Consider the following 24,374-nt stretch of genomic DNA (forward strand, 5'->3'; position numbering starts at 1 on the left):
CATTTGGTCCAGAGGCACTCAGGGCTGTCCCCCTCAGACGGAATGTTCAACAGAGAAGGGGATTCAGCTTATCAGGTAATGACTACGTCTCAGAGAAAATCAGGTGTGCCTCCCTCCCCTGGCCACAAAAATACAGGCTTCCACTGATTCCCATGTCACAAACCATCGCTTAAACCACTGTGTCCCCCACATGCCCAGCACACCCCTTTCCTTCTTCATGCCTCTGTGCAGAAAACAGAAGGATTGGAGTTCCCCCATGTCCAGGGCCCAAGGTGAGTTTATGGCACCCTGATGAGTTCCAAAGTCTCACTTAGCCTCCTGCATTGTGAGGAGAGTCCAGGGAAGCACAAGCAGCTCAACAGGAATCTAGAAGAATATCCGAACCCAAATGACCCCCAAGCTACCAGCTCAGTCCTGAAGAACTGGACAGTGGGCCCCTTCATTCCCACCCTGAGCCTCCTCCGGTATTCTATCCTAGCTTCTGCTAACTGGAAGCCCCCCCCCCCCACTCCAGTCCCGGGTCCTGAGATAGTAGGGCATGCCATGAGGTCACCAAGTGCAGGGGAGGGCTGCCGGGGCTATCTGCTGTCCTGCAGAGCCTGAGTGATGTGACCTCAGTGGCAGGGGCTCTTCCAAAGGGCCTGTGAAGAGACCTTCCCAACAGCCTTGATCCACCATTGGCCAGCCCCTGCTCCCCCTCCCAGCTGCCTCTCCAGCCTGGAGCTCCTCTCAGCCCCTCTGCATCGGGGCCTTTCAGCCTAGTCAGGAACAAAGCTCATGGAAGGTGACCATCTCTGCAGCATTTGCCATCATCATTCATCTTTTCTCCAAGAAGTTTTAGCAGAGACCCTGACTCGGTCTTTTGCTGATAGGCACAACAGTCAGCCCAGCAAGAGTGGGAGGGCTGGAGGCAGAGGGGAGCCAGGAGGCAGAGGGCAGAGGGCCTTCGCACCCACACAGTGGCATCTTGGTCTTCTCTCCAGAAGGATCCAGGCCTTACAGTCCTTGGACCCCCTCCCGAGTCCCTCTCCCTCAGTCTTTCCATCCTTCCCATCCCTTTCTTCATCTCTATACACCCTGACCCCACCTCCCTCCCTCACTGTCCCTCTCTCACTTCCTCTCTCCTTCCTAGCCCTTCTCATCAGCCTTCTACCCAACCCTCCAACCCCAAGCCCATCCTCACTCTTTCCAGAAAACCCTTCCCTCCCTCTTGCTCTTTTCCAACTTCCTTCCTTTGCCTCTTTGTCCAGACAGCTGGACCCACAGCAAAGCCCAGCTGCTGGGGATAATGAGAAGGGAGGAGGCAGCCCCTGTGCTGCAGACCCCGCTGCAAAACCCAGATTCCCACACCCCTCCACCCTGCCTCCTGTCTCCAGCTGGGAAGCCAGCTCCCTGGAAGGCTAAAGCTCCTCACCCACACCCTCTGACCTCTGGTGAGCCACCTCCCCACACTCATGTCTCATTGTGGGCCAACGCTGCTCACTCTGAAGTTTCATCTTTGGCTTCTGAGCCATCACCCTGGTGCCACCCAATAATCTGAGGATTGAGAGCCAGGGCAAGGGGTGGTAGCTAAGGGCCCTCATCTCAGAGGGCCTCAATTCATGCAGCAAATGTTTTCTGGCAGCAAGCTTCGGCTCCATGAACTAGTGAAACAGATAAACATGACAGCATTATAAAAATGTTTGCAAGCCAGACATGGTGGCGCATGCTATAATCCCAGCAGCTTGGGAGGCTGAGGCAGGAGGATCACAAGTTCAAAGCCAGCCTCAGCAACTTAGCAATACTCTGTCTCAAAAGAAAAAATTAAAAGGGCTGGAGATTATGGCTCAGTAGTTAGCACCCCTGGGTTCAATCCTTGGTGCCAAAAAGAAAAAATATATATAGATATTTACTACCTGGGTACAGTGGCACATACCTGTAATCCTGGCAACAGGAGAGCTGAGGCAAGAGGATCGCAAGTTGGAAGCCAGCCTCAGCAACTTAGCGAGGCCCTAAGCAACTTAGCAGGACCCTGTCTCAAAAATAAATGATAAAAAGGACTAACAGATGTAACTCAGTGGTAAAGTGCTCCTGGATTTAATCCTCAGTATCAATTTTAAAAAATCTTTTTTTGGGGGGGGGCAGGGAGGATACAAGGGATTGAACTCAAGGGCACTCGACCACTGAGTCACATCCCCAGCCCTAATTTGTATTTTATTTAGAAACAGAGTCTCACTGAGTTGCTTAGGGCCTCAGTAAGTGGCTGAGGCTAGTCTTGAACTCGTGATCCTCCTGCCTCAGCCTCCGAGCCACTGGGATTACCGGCATGTGCCACCACACCTGGCTCAATTTTTTAAAAAAAAAAAATTTAAATGAACAAAGTTTGCAAATGCCATGCAGGCTTGGTGGTGAAAGTAGAAACAGGCAAGATCAACTTTATCCCCTCAGAGGACAGGAGAGTCTTCCAGGGTGAATAGGACTTTGCCATGCAAAGAAGGGGAGAAACCAACTTTTATTGTGGGGATTCTATGTGCTAAATGCAATGTGAGTCATATTCTATATTTAATCTCATTCTGCAGATTAGAAAAATGAATCTCAAAGAATGAACTTGTAAAAGGCAGAGAAACAGCATTCCAAGTCCACTCCCGTCCTACTGCCCCAGCACTCTCAGACAAGCAGATGGGCAAATTTGTATGTGAAGCACACAGATATAAAAAGGTGTGCCATGTTGAGTGTGGCTAAAGAACATGGTACCCAAGGTGTGCCATGTTTAGCGTGGCCAAAGAATATGGGACGTAAGGGAGTAGATGAAAGAGGAAGAAAAGGAAAGAGGCAGGCTGAGGACCATGTGGGAAAGAAGAGGACCAGGGACCCCCATTTCCCTCATCTCGGGCTACCATATTTTGTCGTAGTACTTCTTATCCATTGTGTGTCTTCAACAATAGAAATTTTCTCACAGCTCTGAGGCTGCAGTTGGAGATGTGGGAGTCTACATGGTCAGGCCCTAAAGAGCCCTCTTCCTAGCTTACAGATCTCTCACTGTGGGCTCACAGGTGTGCTCCAGGAGGAACTCTCTCTTCCTCTTATAAAGCCACCAGTCCCGATGAGGACTCTAACCAAATGACCTCATTTAACCCTAATTACCTCCGAAAATTCCTATCTCTACATACAGTCACGCTGGAGACGTCAATAGGTAAATTTGCAGGAAACAATTCAATCCAGAGCCCTCTCCAGCCAGGGTCCTGCCCTCCACTGTCCCTCACCCCTTCCATCCCCCCAGTCCCTATCAGGCTGGAGCTCCTGGCCCCAGGAAGGCAGACCCTGTGCTCCTTGGAGCCAGCCAGCCAGCTTCTCCTTCCACCAGAGCTGTCCTTAGGACCAGAGGGACCAGGACAGGAGGGGAGGGGGGAAACGGCACTGAGCAGGGGGCCTTGGCCCTCAGTCATTCACTTCTCCCCAGCTGGCTGCAGCCAGGACGCGGGTGGGGGTAGTGTCTCTTGGCTGGGAGCAGGTCGGGACAAGGACACTCTTCAGGGGAAGGAAGGGAAGCCAAGAGAGGAAGAGGAGGGAGACTGACCCAGGCTCGCTTATTCCACATTGCACAAATTTGTGTTGAACCCCAAAGAGAACAGTGAAGAACAGGTCAGCCAGGGGTTGGGCAGGAGGTGGGGCCTCCGAGCACCCCAGGATGCACCCTGCATGGCAGATTTGACACGCAGGGAACACTAAAATGGGACCTATCCTTAGTTCACCCCACTCCCACCTCTACACACACACACACACACACACACACACACACACACGTTTCCCTCTTTAGCATCAAGAATTAGAAGCCTGGGTGGTCAGGCAGATCTGGGTAGCAGATCCTTTCAGCCATTGACTAGCTGCGTGGTTTGGGAGAAGTCACTTCTCCGGGCACCGAGCCTTGGTTTCCTCAGCCCTAATACCCACCTCCCAAAATTAAGATGTGGGAAGCCTAAACAAATACATCAGACGTGAGCCTACTTTATAGCCTGTGGGACGCTGCACAAATAAACGTTCCTTATGAGAAGAATGACAGTTCTGTTGCTCTGTCATTGAGCACTCAGTGTATGCCAAGCGCCATATCACAGGAATGGGAAAAGTGGCTCATCTTGTTCACTGCTGAATCCCAGGACCCAGTACAGGGCCTCGCACACAAGAGACCTTTGGGAAGTATCTGTTAGAAGCTTTGCCACATGTTATCTCATTTAATTTTTTTTCCCCTACGACTGGGGCTTGAACCCAGGGTTGCTTTACAAACTGAGCTACATCCCCAGCCCTTCCCATTTTTTTTTTTTTAATTTTGAGACAAGGTCTTGTTAAGTGACTGAGGCTGTCCTCAAACTCGTGATCCTCCTGCCTCAGTTTCCTGAGTCCCCGAGATGACAGGCCTGCTCCACCTGACCAGATTTATCTCATTGAATCTTGAAAACAACACTGTGTAAGTCCTATTATTTATCCTCAGTTGATGGATATGGAACTTGTGGATTGAGAGATTAGGTAAACTACCCCAGGTCCAAACATAATAAGTGACAAAGTGGGATTCGCGCCCAGGCTATCTGGATCCAAACCCACAATGATGCGGAAGGAGATGACAGCGTATTAAATCAGGGATCATCAGATCCAGTACCCTGCCTCCAGGCACACCAGGGTTGTCTGCTTCCAGTGTCTCTGCCAAATCCCTCGGCTTCCATGAGCGGCCCCATCCTTGCCCCACCTCTGTCCCTAGCTCCAGGCTGCTCAGGATATTGAAAAAACCACCACCCCACTCTGCCTGGAAGCTGGGACATCTCCCCGGCAACCTCCTCTCCCAGAGGCTATCCAAGTGCTGGCTCTCCTGTCTCCCTGATATTTCCTGTCTCAGTAAGGCTTCTCCTGCCACCAGAGCCATCCTTAGGACCAGCAGGACCAGGACAGGAGGGGAGGGGGAAAACAGCACTGAGCAGGGGGCCTTGGCCTCTAGCCACCTACTACCACCTTCCTCAACTGTGGTCTTTTTTATTAATTTATCTAATCAACATTCACTGAGCACCTACTGTGTGCCAGGCTCCAGAGACTCAGAAGTCAATAAATGGGGCAGTCGTGTATTTTAGAAAAATAGGAAGAAAAAATAGCAATTGTGAAAACATAATGTAGAAAAAGAAAATAAGTATGATAGAAAAGTAAGGTGAAGGGGCTGGGGATGTGGCTCAAGCGGTAGCGCGCTCGCCTGGCATGCGTGCGGCCCGGGTTCGATCCTCAGCACCACATACCAACAAAGATGTTGTGTCCGCCAAGAACTAAAAAATAAAAAACATTAAAAATCTCTCTCTCTCTCTCTCTCTCTCTCTCTCTCTCTCTCTCTCTCTCTCTCTCTCTCTCTCTCCTCTCTCACTCTCTCTTTAAAAAAAAAAAAAAGAAAAGAAAAAAGAAAAGTAAGGTGAAGGGACATACTCTACCTGGGATGGCCAGGGACGACCTCTCAAAGGAAGTGACATTGGGCTAAAGGCTGAAAGCTGAGGAGCCACCTTGTGAAAGGCAGGGGAAAGAGTGATTCTGGTAGTGGAAACAACATGTACAAAGGCCCTGAGGCTGGTGGGAGTCATAAAACAGGGGCTAGAGAAGAGCTATGGATAGAAAGACTTACAGGCAAAGGCAGGGCATTCCAAGTGAGCCCTCTGAGGAGTTTAGTCAAGGTCTTGGGGAAATTCCTCTCCACTGAGCCTGGCCTGTACAGACACCCTCTCCTTGGTGCCTAGGTTTGTGGCCCCCACAGCCCCTGGGTGTTCAGACACATCCAGACCTTTACATGGAGTCATGTACCTCCTTCCTTCCTTCTTCCCTAACAATAGCCATGACTGAGCTTCGCCTTTCTGGAACCTGAGGGTCTCTTCCTGGAGGGGCTCAAAGGTTCCCTCTAGCCTCCCTGGGAGATGTTGGTTCTAACCTCTTCTGCCATCGGTTCATGTATGCCTTCAGACAAGCACGTCACCCACGCACCTTGGTAACAAGGAGGGGGAGACCTTGAAGCTGCTCCCAGCCTTTCTTGGCCAGTAGGGTTAGAGCCCCCCCACACTCCGTTCCCCCACCCCCACACATAAGCCCTGCTCTCTCCTCCCCAGAGTGACGCTATCCTTCTCTCTCCCAGCTCCTTTGCTACCACCCACTACAGAACCTCCAAATCTGCCTCCTGGCAACTTCTGCTCCCCCCATGCCCCCCGACGGTCCACCCTCTAGTCTGGATTGTGCTGTCTACCTCTGCCAGTGCCCACGGTCCCCGACAAGGCCACTACCTGCAGAGAGTAGGACTGGAAGCTAGCCCTTCCACAGCCCACAGGGCCTTCTTCCCTCTCAGAGCCCCCAAGAACATCTCCATGCAGGGTTGACAAGGGCCTCTTGCCTTCTTCCAGGGGCAACCTCCCTTCTCCCCAGCAGAAAAAAAATAAAAACTTTCTTTGCTCTTTTAAGGCGCCAATTTCCATTAGAACATAAACCCTAGAAGGCCTGTTGCCTGGGATTTAGGAATCAGCAGTCCTTAAATCCACTCTGTCTTTGGGGAGTGAGGGGCTGGGCTGCCCAGAGAGGGTCCCACAGCCCTGCTGGTCTTCAGAACAGGCTCCAGGGGCTTTTGGAGGTAAGGGTGGCCACAGACCCTGGGAGGAAAGGTTCTGTGCTGGCCTGGCCTGACCCCTAGCATGGCCACCGACAGGGCCAGGGTCACTGAGCAGTCAAATGTCACTTTGAATGAGAAGCCTTGAACTGCAGCTGAGAAATGAAGTTGGGAAACAGCTCAGCCAAAGGCAATTGGATCTTTTTTTTTTTTTTTTATGTTTTTTTGGGGAAAAAAAAAAAACCCTCTATTGTCCAACTATCCTTCCATGATGCTGGAAAATTGCATTGATTTCCTGAGCAGTCAGCTCTAATTTCCCCTGGGTGGGGACAAGGCTGCGCTCCCCTCCTGGCTGCTTCCAGCTTGGAAGATCTGGCTCTGCTCACAGACCAAGAGCAGGAAAGGAGACAGAGACCCTGAGCCTGGGCCCTGGGCCCCGCCCCAACCCCTGCGGGCTGGGGAAGCTTTCTTTGGAGCTTCATGTTTCCTTGCTATTCCGGCTCTCTCAGCAACCTGGCTTTGCGCAGCAGCTGTCTTGGCCTGCCCCCCGCCCCCCGGCCCGGCCTGGCTCTCACATGCAGCCCTCTGTGCCCCAAGTTCTCAGGCAAACAGATAGAAATATAGTTGTAAAGAATCTGAGTGGCTGCCAGGCTAGTAGGGGAGCCATCTGCCACAGGGGAATCACCAGGCCTGAAATGACAGGTACCCTGGGCCCCAGCCTGGGCCTAGCCTGGCCCCCACTCTCCCACTGCAGCCCCCAGTGTAGACCACAGAGGCAAGAGGTGAGGGGAATAGCTTTCAGGCCACTCCAAGAAACCAGGGGCATGGTCAGTCCCCACTTGGCAATGGGTCCCTCAGCCGAGCTGCAGGCTTGGGGAAGTGGGAGCAGAGGATGTCGTCCTAAGGTACAAGACTGCCACCTAAGCCTCAGCGACAGGCTTGTCCTCAGCTGACACCTCCCCATCACCAGCCTCCACCGACTAATAGATTTCCAGATCGTGAACCTGGAGAGGAAGGAAAAGGAAGAGGGCATTCCCCCCCAGACCCAGCCAAGAGCGGCCTCCCACACCTCCATTTCCCCTTGGTGTGTCCCCCTGCCCCTCTTGATGTGGGGACTGTTCAGACAGGCCTCCAGCCACAGTGACACATCTGGTTCCAATCAGGAGAACAGGTTCCCAGGTCACAGAGGAACATGGGGAGGGAGGCCAGAGGACAAGCAACCCGAGCTCACAACCCCCGTGCTTCCTCTCCAGAATGAGCCCCCCATCCCATTTGTCTCCTTTCGCCTCCCAGATGAGTCTCCCATGGCCCCTGGGAGACGGAGGGAAATCCTGTGGGGGTGGGGAGGGCCACCTTTCTTCTTCCCTGGGTACTGACCACAGATCCCTGACCTCGTTTCTACTTAAACCTTCAAACCACAAAGGAAAGAAGAAAGGAAAGTAGGGGCTGGGGGGAGGAGGAAGGGCTGCAAATAAAGAGCAAGCAGAGGTCCCGGAAGCCATCAAGTCCCAGCTGGCGCTCACGGCCCACGAGGAAGAGTCCAGAGAAGGAAGTCCACTAGAATTCACTGAATCGGCCCCGTGCCTGGTGCATGCCTCATGCCCACTCCTTCACAGCAGCTCTGAACAATAGAAGCATCAGCCCCACTGGACAGATGGGGAAACCGAGGCTCAGGGAGCCAGAGGTCTCAACTGTCCGGCTCACCCAGGTAGTAAGTAACCTGGTATCCGATTCCAGAGCGTGGACACCAAGCTGCCCTCCGGGAAACCATCAGGATCTGCTCTGATTCCCACAGTCTCAACTTCTTCTCAGGCCAGAATCAGAGGATACAAGCCTCAACAGCAGCCTCAGTGGACAGGGTTTGGTGCCAAGAGTTCTCATCCTGGCTCTGGATGGGCCTCAGCATCCCTAGCAATAAAATGGACCAGGGCCATCTAAAACCGGGTTGAACTGTGATTCAGTGACTCCCCCATCCTTTCGTTCCTGTCACCCTGAACAAACCTAGAGGCTTCCCCCTGGCCTGGGTGGTCTTTAGGAAAAGGATTCTGGCCCTAATTTCCGAATGCAGAGTTGGCAAGGGGGCCAAGAGAATGATGGGACCCAGCCATCCATGGAAGCCGCTAATCTCCATCTTCCCTCCGCCCCTCCCCAGGGGACTGTACTGCCGCCCCCACTGAAAGCAATTTGTCATGCCCTGAATTAAGTGATTCCAACAAGGGTTTAATTTCAGTTTAATGGCTCTGTTTTTATGTGTAATTAAATACCATTGCATAGCAAAAATATGTTGTTTGCACTTTAGAGACTGTAAGGGCCCGGGGAGCCAGTCCCACGGAGTTTCTCCCCCCAGGCTCCACCGGCCCCTCCCCCAGTCTGGCTGGAATTGTCTAGGTCCAGAGGAAGGGGGTGGGGGACCTGAGGGAAGGACAGGGGAGGGGAGGGGAGAGGTGGTCTTGGTGGCGCCAGCTCACTCAGTAGAGCATGTTTCTAATTATCTGCAGCACACACCCCCCCTCTTCTTTCTGACCTCAGCCCTCCCCAACCCCTGGGGCCTCAGACACAGAGGGGACAGGTCACTCCAATAGTGAGGATCTAATGAGACCCTTGGTTGGCCAGGGTGATATCTGTCCACCCCCAGGGGTATGACAAAGCCACCGGCTCCACTGACCCTCCTCTGCTTACCTCCTTCTCCCTCTTGAATCCCTTCCTTCCTGTCGTCCTTCCCTCACAACCACAGACTGCCCCCTTTTCCCCCTCTTCCATGAGGACCCAGAAGGCAGCTGCTGCAGCCTCCCAGCTCCATCCAACCACTTCTGGGTCAGAGGTGACACTGCCACAGGGGCCTGGAATGCAGGGGGAGTTTCTCTGGCTGGAAATGTTTCAGGGTCATTAACCACATAGCCATATACCCTCCGGAAAGGGGGGGCTGAGCAGGCACCCCAAATCCTACATGCCTCATGACATTCCTGGAGCAGCTTGGTGGCAAAATCTGGCTCTGAGAGCCAAGGGGTTGGGACAATGAGCTTTTCCTGCAAGGAGCTGAAGGGGTGGCAGCTGCTGAACCTCAGAACATTGATGGGGAACAGGCTGGAGGATTGGCCGTCCCCTCCTGGGATTATGCTGCCCGAATCCAGGAGAGTCAGTTCAAGGCTCCGAGTTTCCTCCCTTCCCCCACCTGCCTTCTTGCCAGCGGGAAAACCCAGCCCCCAGCCCATCAGGGCTTGATCTCCCCTAATGAGCTGGGAAATGGAAACCAAATGCTTGCTGTAGATCGGCACCAATGGGCTAGGGGACCCGGGACGGCACAGCGTGCCCATCCCCCTGCTCCAAGGCAGGAGAAAGGGTCATTTCCTGGGGAGGCAGAGCCTAGCGCAGGACCTCAGTTCTTCGGGGTGTAGTGGAGTGGCCCCCACCAGGACTTGGTCCTTATCACCTCCCTCCAGTGCTGCCAGAGGTGTGGACACTCCCTGTGGAACTCAAGGGACCATTCAAGGTTATCCAAAAGCAGAAGGCAGGGTGGAAGGCCCTACATGCAAATATAGATCTGCTTTTATTGTTTTCTTTCTTTTTTTTTTTTTTTCTTTCTTTCTTTGTGGTACTGGAGGTGAGCCCACTCTACCACCTTTTTTATTTTTTGAGACAGGTCTCACCCAATTGCTCAGGCTAGCCTCAAACTTGCAATCCTTCTGCCTCAGCCTCCCATGTTGCTGGGATTATAAGCGCCATGGTACCCAGCTTTATTTTCTTTTGACACTAGCACCTAGCCCCAGGGTCATGGGACCAGCTCTCAGAGGGGAGTGGTGGAGTGTGGAACCCCCTCAACAGTATACATGCTCTGTTCTCCAGTGTTAGACAACTCCCTTAAAACCTTCAATGGGGACACCTAATGAATGAGTGAGGGTCCACTCATCCATAGCCTAGAAGGAAGTGACAGGCTCCGTAAGTAAATGTCTCGTTCTCTCTTCTCACCTCACACAGACGCGCTCACATTCACACTGCCCACACAAACACCACACAAATGTGTCTCATCTACACCCATGGGTAAAAGCCCCTACTCCCAGGCCTCACCAGGCTACCTTCACACACGCACCCCCCACACAAATCCCATGACCATGTATCTGTCACATGGACACACCCCAGGCCACACACAGTGCTACCTCCACACAGACTCTGCTTAAAAATCAGCGCTATGTGTGTGTGTGTGTGTGTGTGTGTGTGTGTGTGTGTGTGTGTGTGTGGTACTGGGGACTGAAACCCGGGCCCAGTGCATGCTATGCTGGAGCCTGCTTTTCTTGGAGACCCGTGCAAGGGAAAAAAAAAAAAAAAAAAACTCCCACAACCTGCCAAGGGTTCAAGCACTGGGAAGGGGGTTGGGAAGATACATTTCAGGGAAAGAGATCCTTCTACTCAGGACCTAAAACTTAATCTTGGGGCTGCACCACCTCCTAGCCCAACATGCCTTGGCCCAGGCCTCAGAAGGAGGGGGCTCTGGGAAGGGTGGCCAGCGGCCCAGGGAGCTACTCTCAACACCACTTTGTTCTTTATCTTCTTCTGCTGGCAGCAGCCTGGCGCCTGGGAGACCAGATGGCTGCAGGCGGCTGCAGGCTGCGCTGCTGAGGCAGAGCTAGACTTGCTAGAAAGCTGGAGACAGCAGCCCTGGGCTCAGGAAGCTGGTAGCACAGGTGCTAAGGAAGTCAGGGGCCAGTGTAGTCACAAGCCTGGGAGCACTCCGGAGTGGGGGAGGAGAGGGACAGGACACCCTCTTTTCCCCAGCAGGCAGCACTCATGGCACAGGGTCTCCAGGCTGCCTGTGGCCTCCTGGGAAAGGACCCCCATGTGAGAGATCAGCCTAACCCTACACAAACAGAGGTGTGGGAGCAGGAGGGGTATTGCAAGATGGCCAGGAATCCACGTGGCCACAAGTTCTGAAGCAGGGGCTACCACTGAGAGCCCACAGCCAGATCAAGGATGTCTCCATTCCCAGCTCCTCAGAATCAAACTCAAAACCACCCCCAAGTAAAGAGCTGTGGAATGTGCTGCAGAGTTCTCGCCCCTTTCCCAAGGCAGGGAGTGCCCCCTGCCCCCCGCAACAGTAAATTAATAAATCAACTCCAGATGCAAACCCAATCTGCCCCATGCCCTAGGAAATGCCCCAGCTCCACATACCAGCTAATCCAGAAGGCAGCTCTGTCCCAACAGGGCTGTCCTTGGTCACACACCCTCCCTTCAGAAGCCAGTCCGCCCACCAGGAATCTGAGAGCCCAGACAGGCCTCTTCAGGGAGGACTGTCCTCTCAAGTGTTCTGCCATGCAGGAAGGAATGGGGACCCCACAGTGCCCACCTCTCTCCACCCCTGGTCCATCCACGTCTCTGATAGTAAATAAATCAACCAAACACAATTATCTGGACATTTTTTTTGGTTTTGTTAAAAAAAAAAAAAAGTGGGGGTGGGGCAGGAGGGAGGAGAAAGACAGACACCCCAGCTGACCAGCGGGTCCCTAAGTCTCCAGTCAAGCTAGAAAATGCTCAGAGGGACTTGTGGGAGGTGTAGGGGAAAGAGATGTTGGGAGGAAGGCAGAGCCACTGGAAAGACGGGGTCACCCTGGTGATTTCATAGCTGTGACCACAAACAGGATAGGAAACAAGACCCCAGGCAAGCCCTTCATCCCCCAACACGTACATCATCCATCAGGCACGCTCAACCCAACCTAGCAATCCTTTTTCCCACCTGACTGCTCAAAGGCATAGCCTGATCTGAACCCTCTGTCCTGCATGCCTTCCTCTGTCCCCTCTCCCTCCCTCAAAACAGGGTCTCAGCTGCCAAGCAATCAAGCAGATGGCACAACACCCAGGCCCAAAAGCAGGTTTGTCTCCCAGGTCCTTTCCCCCACAATGGGGAGTGGGGGGTGGGGAAGAAGAGCAGGGGAGCCCGGCAAGCCTAAGCCTTGGGTGTGGATCTAGGTCTCATGGTCCTTGAGCTGGCTCCCACCCTGTGACTAGATAAGGGAAGAGACAATATACACGTCTCTCTTTCTCTCTGACTCTAGGAAAGAGATTTCTCTTCTCCCACAGGCCTACACTCACTTTACGGGAATGGCTCATATGCCACAATTAGAGGAAGTCAGAACAAGGGCACCCAGGGCTGGAAACTACAGCTGGCACATAATATGTGGTCAATAAATGTTTTTAGATGACTGAATGCATGAATGAATCCAGGATTGATCTGGAAACACAACGGGGCTCCCCATTGCCACTCTCAGACCTCTTGGGCTATCTAAGCTCAAAGAGGACACTCCAGGCTCTGGCTTACCCCAAGGGCACACTCGTGCCCATAAACATACACACGCGCACACACGTACACACGCCAAGGGAAACTTCTGGGTCAAAGGCAAAGTTTGGACCCAGACTCAGACTCCACTCCAGGTCAACTCTGCAGCCCCCAAGCATCGGGGTAGTAGGGGGCACCAAGCCCCCTGCCTGCTAGCAGGTGTCACTCTCGGAAGCTGTCAGCCAGTTGGTGGCAGTCCAGCTCCCCTTTGGGCTCCAGGCCTCCTGGAAGCTTCACGCCTGTCTTCCGGTCCACACACCAGCACTTGCCGCGCTGCCCATCCAGAGCTGGGTGACACTGCCAAAACAAGGGCATGAGGGGTCAGATGATTCCAGGCAGCCTGCCCCTATTCCAGTCCAGCCCCCAAGTCGCACAGTTGCCACTCCAAGATGGCATCGGAAGGTGAAGGCTCTTTCTAAGTACAGGTTCTGTGAGCTCACTGAGAGAACTTGGTCAAGAAGGAAGGGTCCAGCCAGGCACAGTGGCACATGCCTGTAATCCCAGTGGCTCAGCAGGAGGATCACAAGTCCAAGGCCAGCCTCAGCAACTTATCAAGGCTCTAAGCAATTTAGTGAGACCCTGTCTCAAAATAAAAAACAAAAAGGACTGGGGATGTGGCTCAGTGGTTAAGCACCCCTGGGTTCAATCCTTAGTACTACCAAAATAAATAAATAAATAAATAAAAGACACTGGTGGAGATAAAAGTATAGTCCAGAGTCAGAATTAGAGTTCAAATGAAGGTTGACTCAGAATTGGCCTGGGATAAAGGGTCAAGAGTCACAACTTTCACTGCAATAAAAATTGGAGGAAGGAAAAAGATATAAAATTGTACAACACAAAAAGTGAAGGCTGATGTAAACTCTAAACTTCAGTTAATAATAATACATCAACATTGGCTCACCAACTGCATCAAATAGACCACACTAATGTAAGATGTTAATAATAGGCAAGACTGGGGCGAGGAGGAGGCAAGATATGGGAACTCTACTTTCTACTCAATTTTTTGTAACCCTAAAACTGCTAAAAATAACAACCAAAAAATCTTGTCCAGGCATGGTTGTGCACACCTATAGTCGCAGGGTATTGGGAGGCTGAGGCAGGAAGATTGCAAGTTCAAGGCCAGCCTCAATAACATAGCAAGGCCTTAAGTAACTTAGCAAGATCCTGTCTTAAAAATTTAAAAAGGAGGGTGGGCAGGGATGTAGTTTATTAGTTTTATTAGGTTTTTGTTTTTTAATTGTGGAGGAACTTACAGAACAAGGACAAGGATAGAATTTGTGTTGGGGTAAAGGCTGGAGATGGGCCAGGCACTGGTTCTGGGGAGCTCCCTCTAGTCCACCGCTCACTACATACTACGTAAGGCCCTTCTCATGCCATGCTGGGATTTATAGACCCAGAAGCAGCCTTTGCCCTCCTAGCAAGGCCTCTGCTGGTCACATGGCAACCCAGGTTGTAGACGTGTCCACAGCATGTGGGAGGGCATGTGTGCCCACAGCTCACACAAAGGCATGTGTGTCTATGTCCACAAATGCTGGAGGAGACCCAGGTCAGGGCTGCATGGCCACCCCCAGCACTCTGTCCAGATGTGCTACCCTGTTGATGGGCCAGAGATGGGCTGGAGAAGGGCAACCCTGAGGGACATCCTAGCCTCCAGAGAGCCGTCAGAGACCCCACACTGCAAGGGTAGGAGGGAATATGGAGGCTGCTGCCTTTACAACTTCTCTCTTGCCCCTCCCTCCTCTGCTTCCAACCAAAATGCCTGTAGGGGGCTGCTAACCCTGGCTCCACCTCCATCCTTGCTGCACCAGTTGGTTCTGCCGCTTAGCTGGGTGGGCTGGGAGTCCTCCCTGACTCCTTATGAGTTGGACCCTTCTGGGCACAGGTGAAACATCAGACATTAGTGACAAGGGAGACCTCTTCCTAGGACTAGAGCAGGGTGAGGGCTGGAGCAGAGGTTGGCAGGACATCTACCCCATAGACAGAGAATCCAGAGATGACAGAAGCATCCCCGGAAGTGGGGAGAATCTGTGCTATGAACTCAGTGCAATGATTTCGGGCCAACCAGGACCCTTTTATACCTCTCTGGGTCTCTGTCTCTTCATCTGGGTTGGGAAGAGCGAACTGAGGCTCCAGGGTTGGGATAGGGCTTCAGGAAGGTGGAGGGATTGGGTTTGGGTTGAGGAGGACCCCCTTCCAAAGATCTCCACCCAGGACCATCCTGCAGAGAGTCCAAGGATGCCCCTGGAACTCAGGCAGGGCTGAGCCAGGAAACCAAGACCCACCTGCTTGGGGTGGAAGTTGCCATTGCGGTCACAGTTGGGGATGGGGATGATGAAGAGGTCCTCGTGGGTGCGACTCTGTGAGGCAGCCAGGCGCTCCAGGGCCCGGTGCAGCTCGCTCTGGCAGGAGCCCTGGGGCTGGGGAGGAGAGGAGAGAGGAGTGAGAGCTCTGGAACTCAGAACTAAACAGGGGCGGAAGGCCTGGAATGCCTGGAAGCTGGGAGGGACCTGAAGAGGTGGAGGCAAGGTCTCAGGCTCAGGAGACATTAGTGGGGGGAAGAGAGGGACACTGAGGAGAGGATCTCAAGCCAAAGAGTTTCTATAAAGGAGGAGTGTGAATTGAGGAAGGGACCTGGTGTGGAATGGAGCTGTGGAGACCTGTGGAGGTCAGAACAGGGGAATGTCTACTTAGGAGGGATAGACAAAAATCACAGAATTAAAAACTTGTGGCCTGGTGTGGGGGATAATCCCAGCGGTTCGGGAGGCTGAGGCATGGGGAACCAGAGCTCAAAGCCAGCCTCAGCAAAAGCAAGGTGCTAAGCAACTCAGTGAGACCCTGTCTCTAAATAAAATACAAAATAGGGCTCAGTGGTTGAGTGTCCCTGAGTTCAATACCCCGCACCCAAAAACTAAATAAATAAATAACTTGTAAGGCCCAGTTCAGGTCCATCAGTACCATGTATCATAAAGGACATTAGCCAGACCCTGGAGCAGGGTCCCAAGGACCCCTGCTTTGGCCGGCATTCCCCCTTTAGTTACTGAAGTCTGGGGTGGGGAATCCAAGAAGCACCAGGGGGGTTGGAACCCTGCTTCTTACCAATCAGAACAAGGAAGTATACCAGTATTGAACTATCACTTCAGCTTCAGCTACACCAATGTTTATAACTGAGGAGCAGGAAGGAAATGCAAAGAAAGGAGTAAGGATTCTCTCTTGAAGTGCATCTTGCACACAGTAGATATCAATGCCTGCTGGGTGAACAGAGTCCAGATCTGGTGGTGATGGTGGTGGTGTCCATGCACATGCATATCTGTGGGGCAGAGGTCCTCACCACAGGCCGGACTTCCTCCCGAGGTGTCCCGATGACTTTCATCTTGCCCCCACTGGTGCTCCGGTCCCGCATTTTGGCGAAGTGCTTTTGCAGGCACCTGCGGTCATGAGCGCTGCAAGGGCTGAAGCTGTTGTTAGGATGGTCACCTTCATCTTTGTCTGCAGTCAAGGCAAGAAGGGCAGAAGTCAGCACCAGAACAGAACAGGGCTTGCCAGGGGCGGTGGCGCACACCTGTAATCCCAGCGGCTCAGAATGCCGGGACAAGAGGATCACGAGTTCAAAGCCAGCCTCAGCAACCCAGTGAGACACTTAGCAACTCAGGGAGACCCTGTCTCTAAATAAAACACAAAATAGGGCTGGGGATGTGGCTCAGTGGTTGAGTGCCCCCGAGTTCAATCTCCAGTACATCCCCCCCCCCAAAAAAGAAGAGAACAGGGCTTCACACCAGCCCCACCTCCCACCTGCTTTCTCCCCTCCACAGAGTTCATCAGCCTGGTGCTGGAGAAAAGCAGGGAGCCTGGGAGACAGGAAGAAATGAAAGCAGCCCCCCAGCCCACCCCACTCCCCTGGACCTCCTCAGGAGAATATTCCTCTTGAAGTCCTTGACTTGTCCCTCACCCCACCCAGTCCAGTCCACAGATGAGTCACCAGCTGCAGCTGCCCAGATGGCAGAAGGGTCCCCTGGGCCCTGCAGGGAGGTCTGAGGCAATCAGGGGGCCCCCTACCGGATCTTGTCTCCCTCATTCAGCTCCTCCCAACATCCCCCTCTCAGTCAGCTGGCTCTTCCTGTCTCCATTCTTGCTCTTTCCAAATGTCTGGCAGGGCCTCTGAGGGATCCTGAGGGCCATAATCAGACTTTCCATGAGTGAGGAGAAATGTGACCCCAAAGGCTCTCCCCACTGCCTGCATGCGAAAGTGAGTGTGGGGGTGGGGGGGTGTGTATGAGTGACAACCTGTGTGGCCCCAGGGACAAGAGGACAGCTGCACATGTTCCTCCAGCCCTCCATCTCTAACTGTCCCATCCCTAGACCTTAGGTGTCATGTCACTCAGAGCCAAGGCAGTGGACAGACATCTGGATCAGGAGATCCCTCCACTGGATCTCCTGAAGGCGCCATCTGAGCTCCAGAGAAACCCTCTCCAGAAGTCCCCCCATGATACTGTGCTCCAGGCGGCCAAAACTGGAATGCAGGGCAGAGCTGGAGAAGGAGGCCGGGACTGGAAGGCCTTTCCGCACATCAGAGCCACCTCTGAAATGCTCGGGCTTGGCAGCTCGCTCAAGGCCTGAGTGCAGAGCCCCTGCCAGCATTCCAGATGTTGGCAGCCGGACAGGAGGTTACATCTGGTTTGCGTCAGGATTTTTTTCCTGAGGAGTTAGCAGGTTCCTCCATGCATGGCAGCAGTCCCAGAGCTGCCTCAGGGTCAAATGGTATTTTTCTGCCTAGCCAACCCTGGTGGGGTGGGGGGGGGTGCTTCTCTTTTTCTTCTAGTTTGGGGGAAGAGGAGGGAAGCACATAGATAAAGGGAAACCTGAGGAGGAAGACTTTAGACCACCAGAAAGTCTTTGTGAAGGTTATTCATAAAAATTGAGTCACCAAGGATGGAAGATTGTGTCACGAGTGGAGAGCTGGCTTAGAAAGAGGAGTCGAAAGGAAGGAGGGAATGGAGCGGGTACATCCAAGCCACCCTTCTGCCCGAGTGACATCCCCAAAAAGACACGAAAGGGGGCTCCAGTTCCACATCCAGCTCCTGAGAGCCAGCCAAAGAGAAGACACTGCAGCAAGACCTGTCACAAGGTTTCAGGGGTACCGGATAGAGCTGGGGAGTGGAGAGAAAGAGGGAAGAGAAGACATAAAAGAATTAGCACCCCATCGCAGAGGGCCAGAAGCCGAGCTGAGGTGCCAGCAAAAACCTCATCATTCCACCTGTGAAAGGCTGGAGTGGATCACTGGTCCTTAGCCACAGCCCGGGACACTGACTCTGGGGACACCTTCCCAACCCAGAAGGCCTTCATTCTTCCTGAGTGTGAAGTGTGCCTTCTTTTCACAACCATGAAGGGAAGCATGACTTTGCACGGGGACTCTTGTCCCTCTTAGTAAATGGACAGAATGTTCCTAGCCTCAGGGAGTTCAAGGAGTACGTTTTCTGAAGAAAGGGGCTGTCTCAGAAAACAGAGAGCTCCTCACCCTGGAGATGCCTAGCCTTGTAGCCTTGGTGTGGGGGAGCCTTAGGAAGCCGGAGGGAGAGGGAGCAGAGGCTTGATCCTCTGTGCTTTCCAGCACAGAGCTTCTATGAGTGGAAGCTCACAAAGGATTACACCTCAAGGAATCATCCATGGATATTTGGAATGGTCACCTCTAAAGAGGACAATTGGGTAGCCCTCTGAAACCGAGGGCTGCATGGGGTAGAAGGTAAGCCCGGAAACATAGCTTGTGCTCTTGTGTTGGAATGACCCCATGTAATACAGACAGGATTTTCTCGGCAAGGCTGAGGCAGAGGGCTGCTGGCCTACCCACTGTTGGTTGCCCCTTGGCCCAGCCACTGATCCCTAGATCACATCTAAGTTAAGAGTAGAACTCACCAGATTGGGAGAGTAGCGCCTTACTGACTGACCTGGGGACTCAGGTCCACAGAATAAGTCCATATCTGCCCCCACACTCAGACAGGCTAGACCTCAAGAATCACAAACATACAATCACGTGTCCAGACACACTCATCCACGCACACACAAGCACATGCACTCAGGCACTCTGACCCTGCCCTGGGTCAGAGACGTAGACTCAAGGCAGGGCATGATGACTTCCCAGTCTCTCTGTAACATAAATTTGTTGACTTTCCACTTAATCTGTAACTTTTCCTTGCCCAGTCTTGCTTAACTGGCAGACTGAGGAACCACCCCAGGAATCCACCCCTAGGCACGGGTTTAGGGGATAAGGGTTATAGCACTGGGTCTCTGAAAACATTAACTTTTCAGTGTTCACCCTGATAGTGCTCTCTGCAGAAGTCCCAAGGCCCCCAGGTTCTTCTCTGAACAGAATCTGGAGTCAGACCCCTCCCGAAAGCTTGTTTGGGAGGTGGAACTTCCAAGGTCAGGGAGGTCTTCTCCTCCAGCCCCAGCTTGGAGGCAGCTGGAGCTAAACCAACTGCCTTGCGGTGCCAGGGAGCCTTGGTCTGCGCTCCACAGCCCAGGGGCAGAAGAGGGGGCACAGCTTTGTTATCAATGGCTGCAAAGTTCCTGCTGCCTGAATTCACCCCCATGATTTTTCCCCAATTGCAGTCCCATCCCCAAGCTGTGAACCGGATGGACCCCACCACCCAGACACAGAAGTTTCGGCCTTGCCCTCGAGGGTCACCCACCTGCCCTGCAAGAATTCTATTCCTTCTTCTCCTGGACTCTGGATGGAGAAGGCAAGACCGCATGTGTGGGGTGCCAGGCCCTTTCTTTAAAGTCTGGCTCAAGAGTGTCCCCCCACCATTGTACCAAGCCACCAGCCTCAGTAAGGCATGTAGCCTGGTGTATCCCTGTAAAGCAGGAAAAGGCCCTCAAAGGCAACCGACCCCTCTCAGCTCCTCTGAATGTCCCCTACCTTGGTTCCTCTGCCCTACAGGCCCCCACAGTCCCAGCACCAGCTGCTCTTCATCTCCATCTTCATCATTACTCCAATTTACTGAGCTCTTACTCCATGCCAGGCCCCCCCCATGCTATTACCCACTCCCATTCCCACTTTGCAGATGGGGACACTGAAGTCACATGGGTGGAGGGAAGGAGTAAAGCATGTCTCTGCTGCCCCTATGTCTTTAAATGGAAAGATTTCTGATGGCCAAGGCACCAATAATTTGGACTTTGCCAATATTAAAGAAAAAATGCTAAGCAGCCATGCTCCTCCTCTCCCCTCCCCCAAGGCACAGAATTTCTGGGAAGGCCCTGTTTCCATGACATGACTGGATTCCCAGTACTGAAGTAGGGAGGACAATATTTGCTGCGTGGACTAAAAATTAACCCAGTCTGCCTGCTCTCTAACCCTGTCCTGGAGGGACCCAGAGCCCAGTTTAGGAACTCCCTGTCCTAGGCCTGATCTCCCCACCGAACACTCCCCCAGCTTCTATGAGTGGAGGGATCAGTACCACGATGCTGACTTGTGGGCTTCTGAAGCACATGCCCACCCCCACCTCTGGTGACCTCAGCGGTGTTAATCCACAATCTGGCTATCTGAGAAAGCGGGGCAGGGCTGGCTGGAGATGGAAAGAGAGGCCTGCCCCTGGGGTTAACAGGAGGCACCCAAACCATCACAGGCCAGGGACAGGAGCCTGCCAACTGACCATCCTCCCTGACCACCTGCCGAAGAAGCTCAGCCCCAAGAAGAAAGCACAGAAATGACCTGACATCTCTACCAAGCTATTCCAGTCCAGAGGGCTCAAGTCTGGGAGCCTAGTAGGAACAGTGGTCTGTTAAGAGTGTAAAGCTAAAGAGGATAGTGGGTTTAGGGTCTAAGCCTTGCTCATTTTATCTCACCAGAACCCCTGCAGAGATGCTGCACAATCCTAGGGGGTACGCTCCCCATGGTGCAATGTGGCCAAGGCCAAGGCACAAGAAGGAGTACTTCTATGATGATGGGATGAGAGGGCATGGGCAGAGCTTGTTGTTATGTACCTAGTTTCCCCTGGGTCCTTCTGATTCTTTTCCCCTCTCTATGTGTTTGCATGTACAACATGCTGGAGGACAAGGCCATCAGAGACCTGGGCTCTGTTTTCCAAAGGGGATCTAAAGCCACTCCATTCCTAGACATCTCTCAAGGCTGGTTTGCATTATGTTCACATGTCAATCACAAACTGTCCATGCCATGCCCTCCCTGATCCCCTGAAGAATCAGATTTTCCTCCTCTAGGATTCTCCTACCCAGTCAGAGAAGAAGACCCTCAGAAGGCTCTTCTGCTTTATGTTCAAGTTGATGAGAGAAAAGGAGCCACCAGCCATCCTTATCTGCTGCCAGTTACCCACTGGCTGGTGGAAGATGGAAATTCAAAGGGAAGTGGCCCTGCTGTACTCAGGGAACCCAGGGGCTCAGCCCTCACTCCTATTCTCACTGCCACTGGCATCTCTGTCTCCAAATCAGTGACTTACTCCCCCAGGACTTCCCACCCCAGGAGTGCTGGGTGTCAGGCTGGCATTTCCCCTAGAAGGTTTTCTGCTGACCCATCTCTCCCTGCCCAGGGGCAGGAAGGGCAGAAAGGCTGGAGGCCCAGACCCCTGGGGTCCACCTCCTTCCTGTTTTCCCTGCATCCTGCTCTCCTCCAGCTAACAAGCTACAGAGGATTGAGGAAGTGAAGCGGTCTGGGACCCAGGGCAGGAAGCTTGGGGCCAGAGTCTCAGCATCCGGACTGCAACAATGGAAGCCTCAAGCACCAGGAAAAGGGACAGGCGCAGAGAGGCACAGGGAGAGCAAAACAATCAGAGAGGGAAGGAGAACCAGAGGCAGAGAGGCGAAAAAGCAGAGATCAGAAAGACAAGAGGCAGACATGGTAAGGGACACAGAGACAGAGAGGCAAAAGTCAGAGAAGCAGGAAAACCGAACAATGTGGAGAAAGGGAAAGAAACTGATAATGCACAGAAGACATTGTGAAAAGAGAACTTCAGAATGTTATGATGAGGGGCTGGGGCTGTAGCTCAGTGGTAGAGCGCTCGCCTGGCATGTGGGAGGCACTGGGTTCAATCCTCAGCACCACATAAAAATAAAATAAAGGTATTGTGTCCATCTACAAATAAAAATATATTTTAAAAAAATGAATACTATGGTGAGGGGTGGGGGGAGGGGTTCCTGGGGAGCAGTACTGGACAATTCTGTTATTATATTGTGTGCGTGTACCAATATGTAACAACAAATCCCACCATTATGTACAACTATAATGCACCAATAAGAAATGTGGAAAGAGAAGAAAAAAAAAAGATTGTAATGGCGAAACTAGAAGCCGAGAGGCACGGCAGGAAACAACAAAAGAACAAGAGAAGGAAGGAAAAAGACTGAGAAGGATTCTAAGGAGAAACTGGAAATGGCCAACCGAGAAATGGACAAAGAGAAAGTGTAAGAATGAGGTTGGGGCAGTGGGTCTTCTCAGAGTCTTCTGTCTTCTCTCTTTCTCTCTCACTCCCCCTTTCCTCTATTCCCTATCCCATGCCCCTAAGGTTTCTGCAATTCTGGGCTGGGAGCCAAAACTTCTCTTCTGCCACCTCAGATGGCACCTGCCAGGAGAAAAGAGTAGAGATCCTGCATACCAGGGCAGGGAGAGTTGCCAGGGTCTGGCAGAAAGACCCTTGTCTTTCCACTCAATAAGCAAGAGAAAGGAGCTCAGGGTTTTGGGAAAGGGCAAGTCTGATGCCCCTCACCATCAAAGTCCCTATGATTTGTACAACCCACCCCACTATAGGATGACGAAGTCCATGTCCTGGTTCCTCAGACTGAGGGAGGGGTGACGTTACCTGTGGCAAGAGTGAGGGGTGGCCTCTGGATCAGGAACAGAAAGCTGCCCCCAACCCCCATAGACACCCCATTCCGTCCCCCAGTTTTCTGAACCTAGACGGCTGACTTGACCTGATGAAGTCACTTGATTTTCCACTCTTGCATCAGCAGCCAGGCCTATCGTTGAGACCCTTCTTCCCAAATAGTTACATCTGCGGACTGGGGATGTAACTCAGTGATAGAATGCATGCACAAAGCCCTGGGTTCAATCCCCAGCCCCCCACCACAAACACACACACACACACACACACACACACACACACACACACACAAATTAAATTAAAGAAAAAAAACAAATAGGCACCCCTGGGATGTTTGAGATGGAGGGATGAGACAAAGTTCCCCTTGATGGTGGCAATTACAGCTAGGAATTCAGGAGCAGTTTCCTTGGCTGATCCTGTCCCATGCCAGTCGGGCCCTGCCACGTACCTGCTTGCGCCTCAATTCACAGGGGATTTTCAAGGGCCTTCCAAGCCAGCCATGAATTGGAAATAAGTTACTGAGAAAGAGTGCACTGGGAAGGGTGTGGGAGGGTAGGCATCTTACCAGAGGGCTGAAGGCTTTCCTGGATGGCCTCGATCTCCGCCAGCTCCATGCACACGCCTTGCCCGTGCATCAGCGTGTGCAGGGGCTTCTCTACCCCACGGGGTGGGTAGCAGCGCAGGCCCGAGCCGCAGCGGGGAGTATACACCCCACAGGGCATCCCTAAGCCCAGGGCGCAAGTGGCGCAACAGCCGCAGCCGGGCTCCCGCACCAGCTCCTCACAGCCCACGGGGGGGCGGCAGCGCGCCAGCTTCTCCTCGGAGCAGGGCGGGCAGTGGATGGCTTCGTCGCCCAGGCTCGGCCCGGGCCCTGCGGCCAGCAGTAGGGCGGCCACGAGGCAGAGGGGCAGCATGACCGCGCGAGGACCTGGAGCGGGCGCTGGGCGCAGGCGGAGAGCGCGGGCACGCGGGCGGGAAGCGTGGGTACCCGGCGGCAGCGCCCGGCGCGCCTGGAGGACCCCACCCGGAGAGCGCGGAGAGCGCGGGGAAACGGGGCGGCCCGGCTGGCGGGCAATGACAGAGCCGAGGGAAGTTAGCAAGCGCGCCGGAGCGGAGCGAGCCTGGCAGCCGAGGCGCTGCGCCGCATCCTCGGCCCGGCCCAGGCAGAAGGCGGGCGGCTGGGGGCAGGGGGCTGAGCGGCTGCCCGGGACCAGCTCCCAGGACTTTATACCGGCCCCTGGCCACACCCCCAGCGCCTTCCCCGAGGTGGGGGAGCCCGGGCGGGCGAGGGGGGCAGGGAGAGGCGGCCGTCAGGGGGAGGGGGCGCTGTCCTGAGTCGCCGCCGCTGCAACATCTGAAAGTCCTTTGCACCGTAGAAGGAAGCGGCGCAGTTTGGAAGAGGTGGCAAGCGCCCAGTGCGCCTCTGAACTGGAGCTGGGGAGGGGAGGCAGGAAGAGGGGAAACGAAGGTGCTGCTGTTTGGCTCCCTCCCCGATTTCGGAAGATACCTCCCTAACCTTAAGAGAACCTGGCCTCCTAGCCGACTCCGGGGTCGGCTTATTTCTTCTCCCTGACCAGAGTCCTTTCCACCCTTCCCCAGTACTTCCAGTCTCCACCACTGGACTGGTGAGGTGGAGCAA

At 53.4% G+C, this 24,374-nt stretch overlaps 1 protein-coding gene across 1 annotated transcript; it reads right to left on the reverse strand.

The window, feature by feature from the left end:
- Positions 1-11,985: 11,985 nt before the first annotated feature.
- Positions 11,986-23,954, reverse strand: Igfbp4 (insulin like growth factor binding protein 4). Its single transcript, XM_005321822.5, has 4 exons — positions 23,301-23,954; positions 16,243-16,400; positions 15,197-15,331; positions 11,986-13,211 (listed from the first exon to the last, which is right to left on the reverse strand). The coding sequence occupies exons 1-4, from the start codon at positions 23,647-23,649 to the stop codon at positions 13,077-13,079; spliced, it is 777 nt and encodes a 258-aa protein (XP_005321879.1). The 5' UTR covers positions 23,650-23,954; the 3' UTR covers positions 11,986-13,076.
- Between the last annotated feature and the right edge of the window lie 420 nt (positions 23,955-24,374).

Source organism: Ictidomys tridecemlineatus, chromosome 3, assembly GCF_052094955.1.
Source record: "Ictidomys tridecemlineatus isolate mIctTri1 chromosome 3, mIctTri1.hap1, whole genome shotgun sequence".
Lineage (NCBI taxonomy): Eukaryota > Metazoa > Chordata > Mammalia > Rodentia > Sciuridae > Ictidomys > Ictidomys tridecemlineatus.

What these genes read in the sequence shown, in the direction of transcription:
- Igfbp4 (XM_005321822.5), bottom strand. Translation starts at nt 23,649, where the DNA reads ATGCTGCCCCTCTGCCTCGTGGCCGCCCTACTGCTGGCCGCAGGGCCC. An exon ending in GGAAAGCCTTCAGCCCTCTG is followed by an intron (nt 16,401 to 23,300) that starts GTAAGATGCCTA and finishes CCTTGACTGCAG; the next exon opens with ACAAAGATGAAGGTGACCAT. An exon ending in GCAACTTCCACCCCAAGCAG is followed by an intron (nt 13,212 to 15,196) that starts GTGGGTCTTGGT and finishes TTGTTTTGGCAG; the next exon opens with TGTCACCCAGCTCTGGATGG.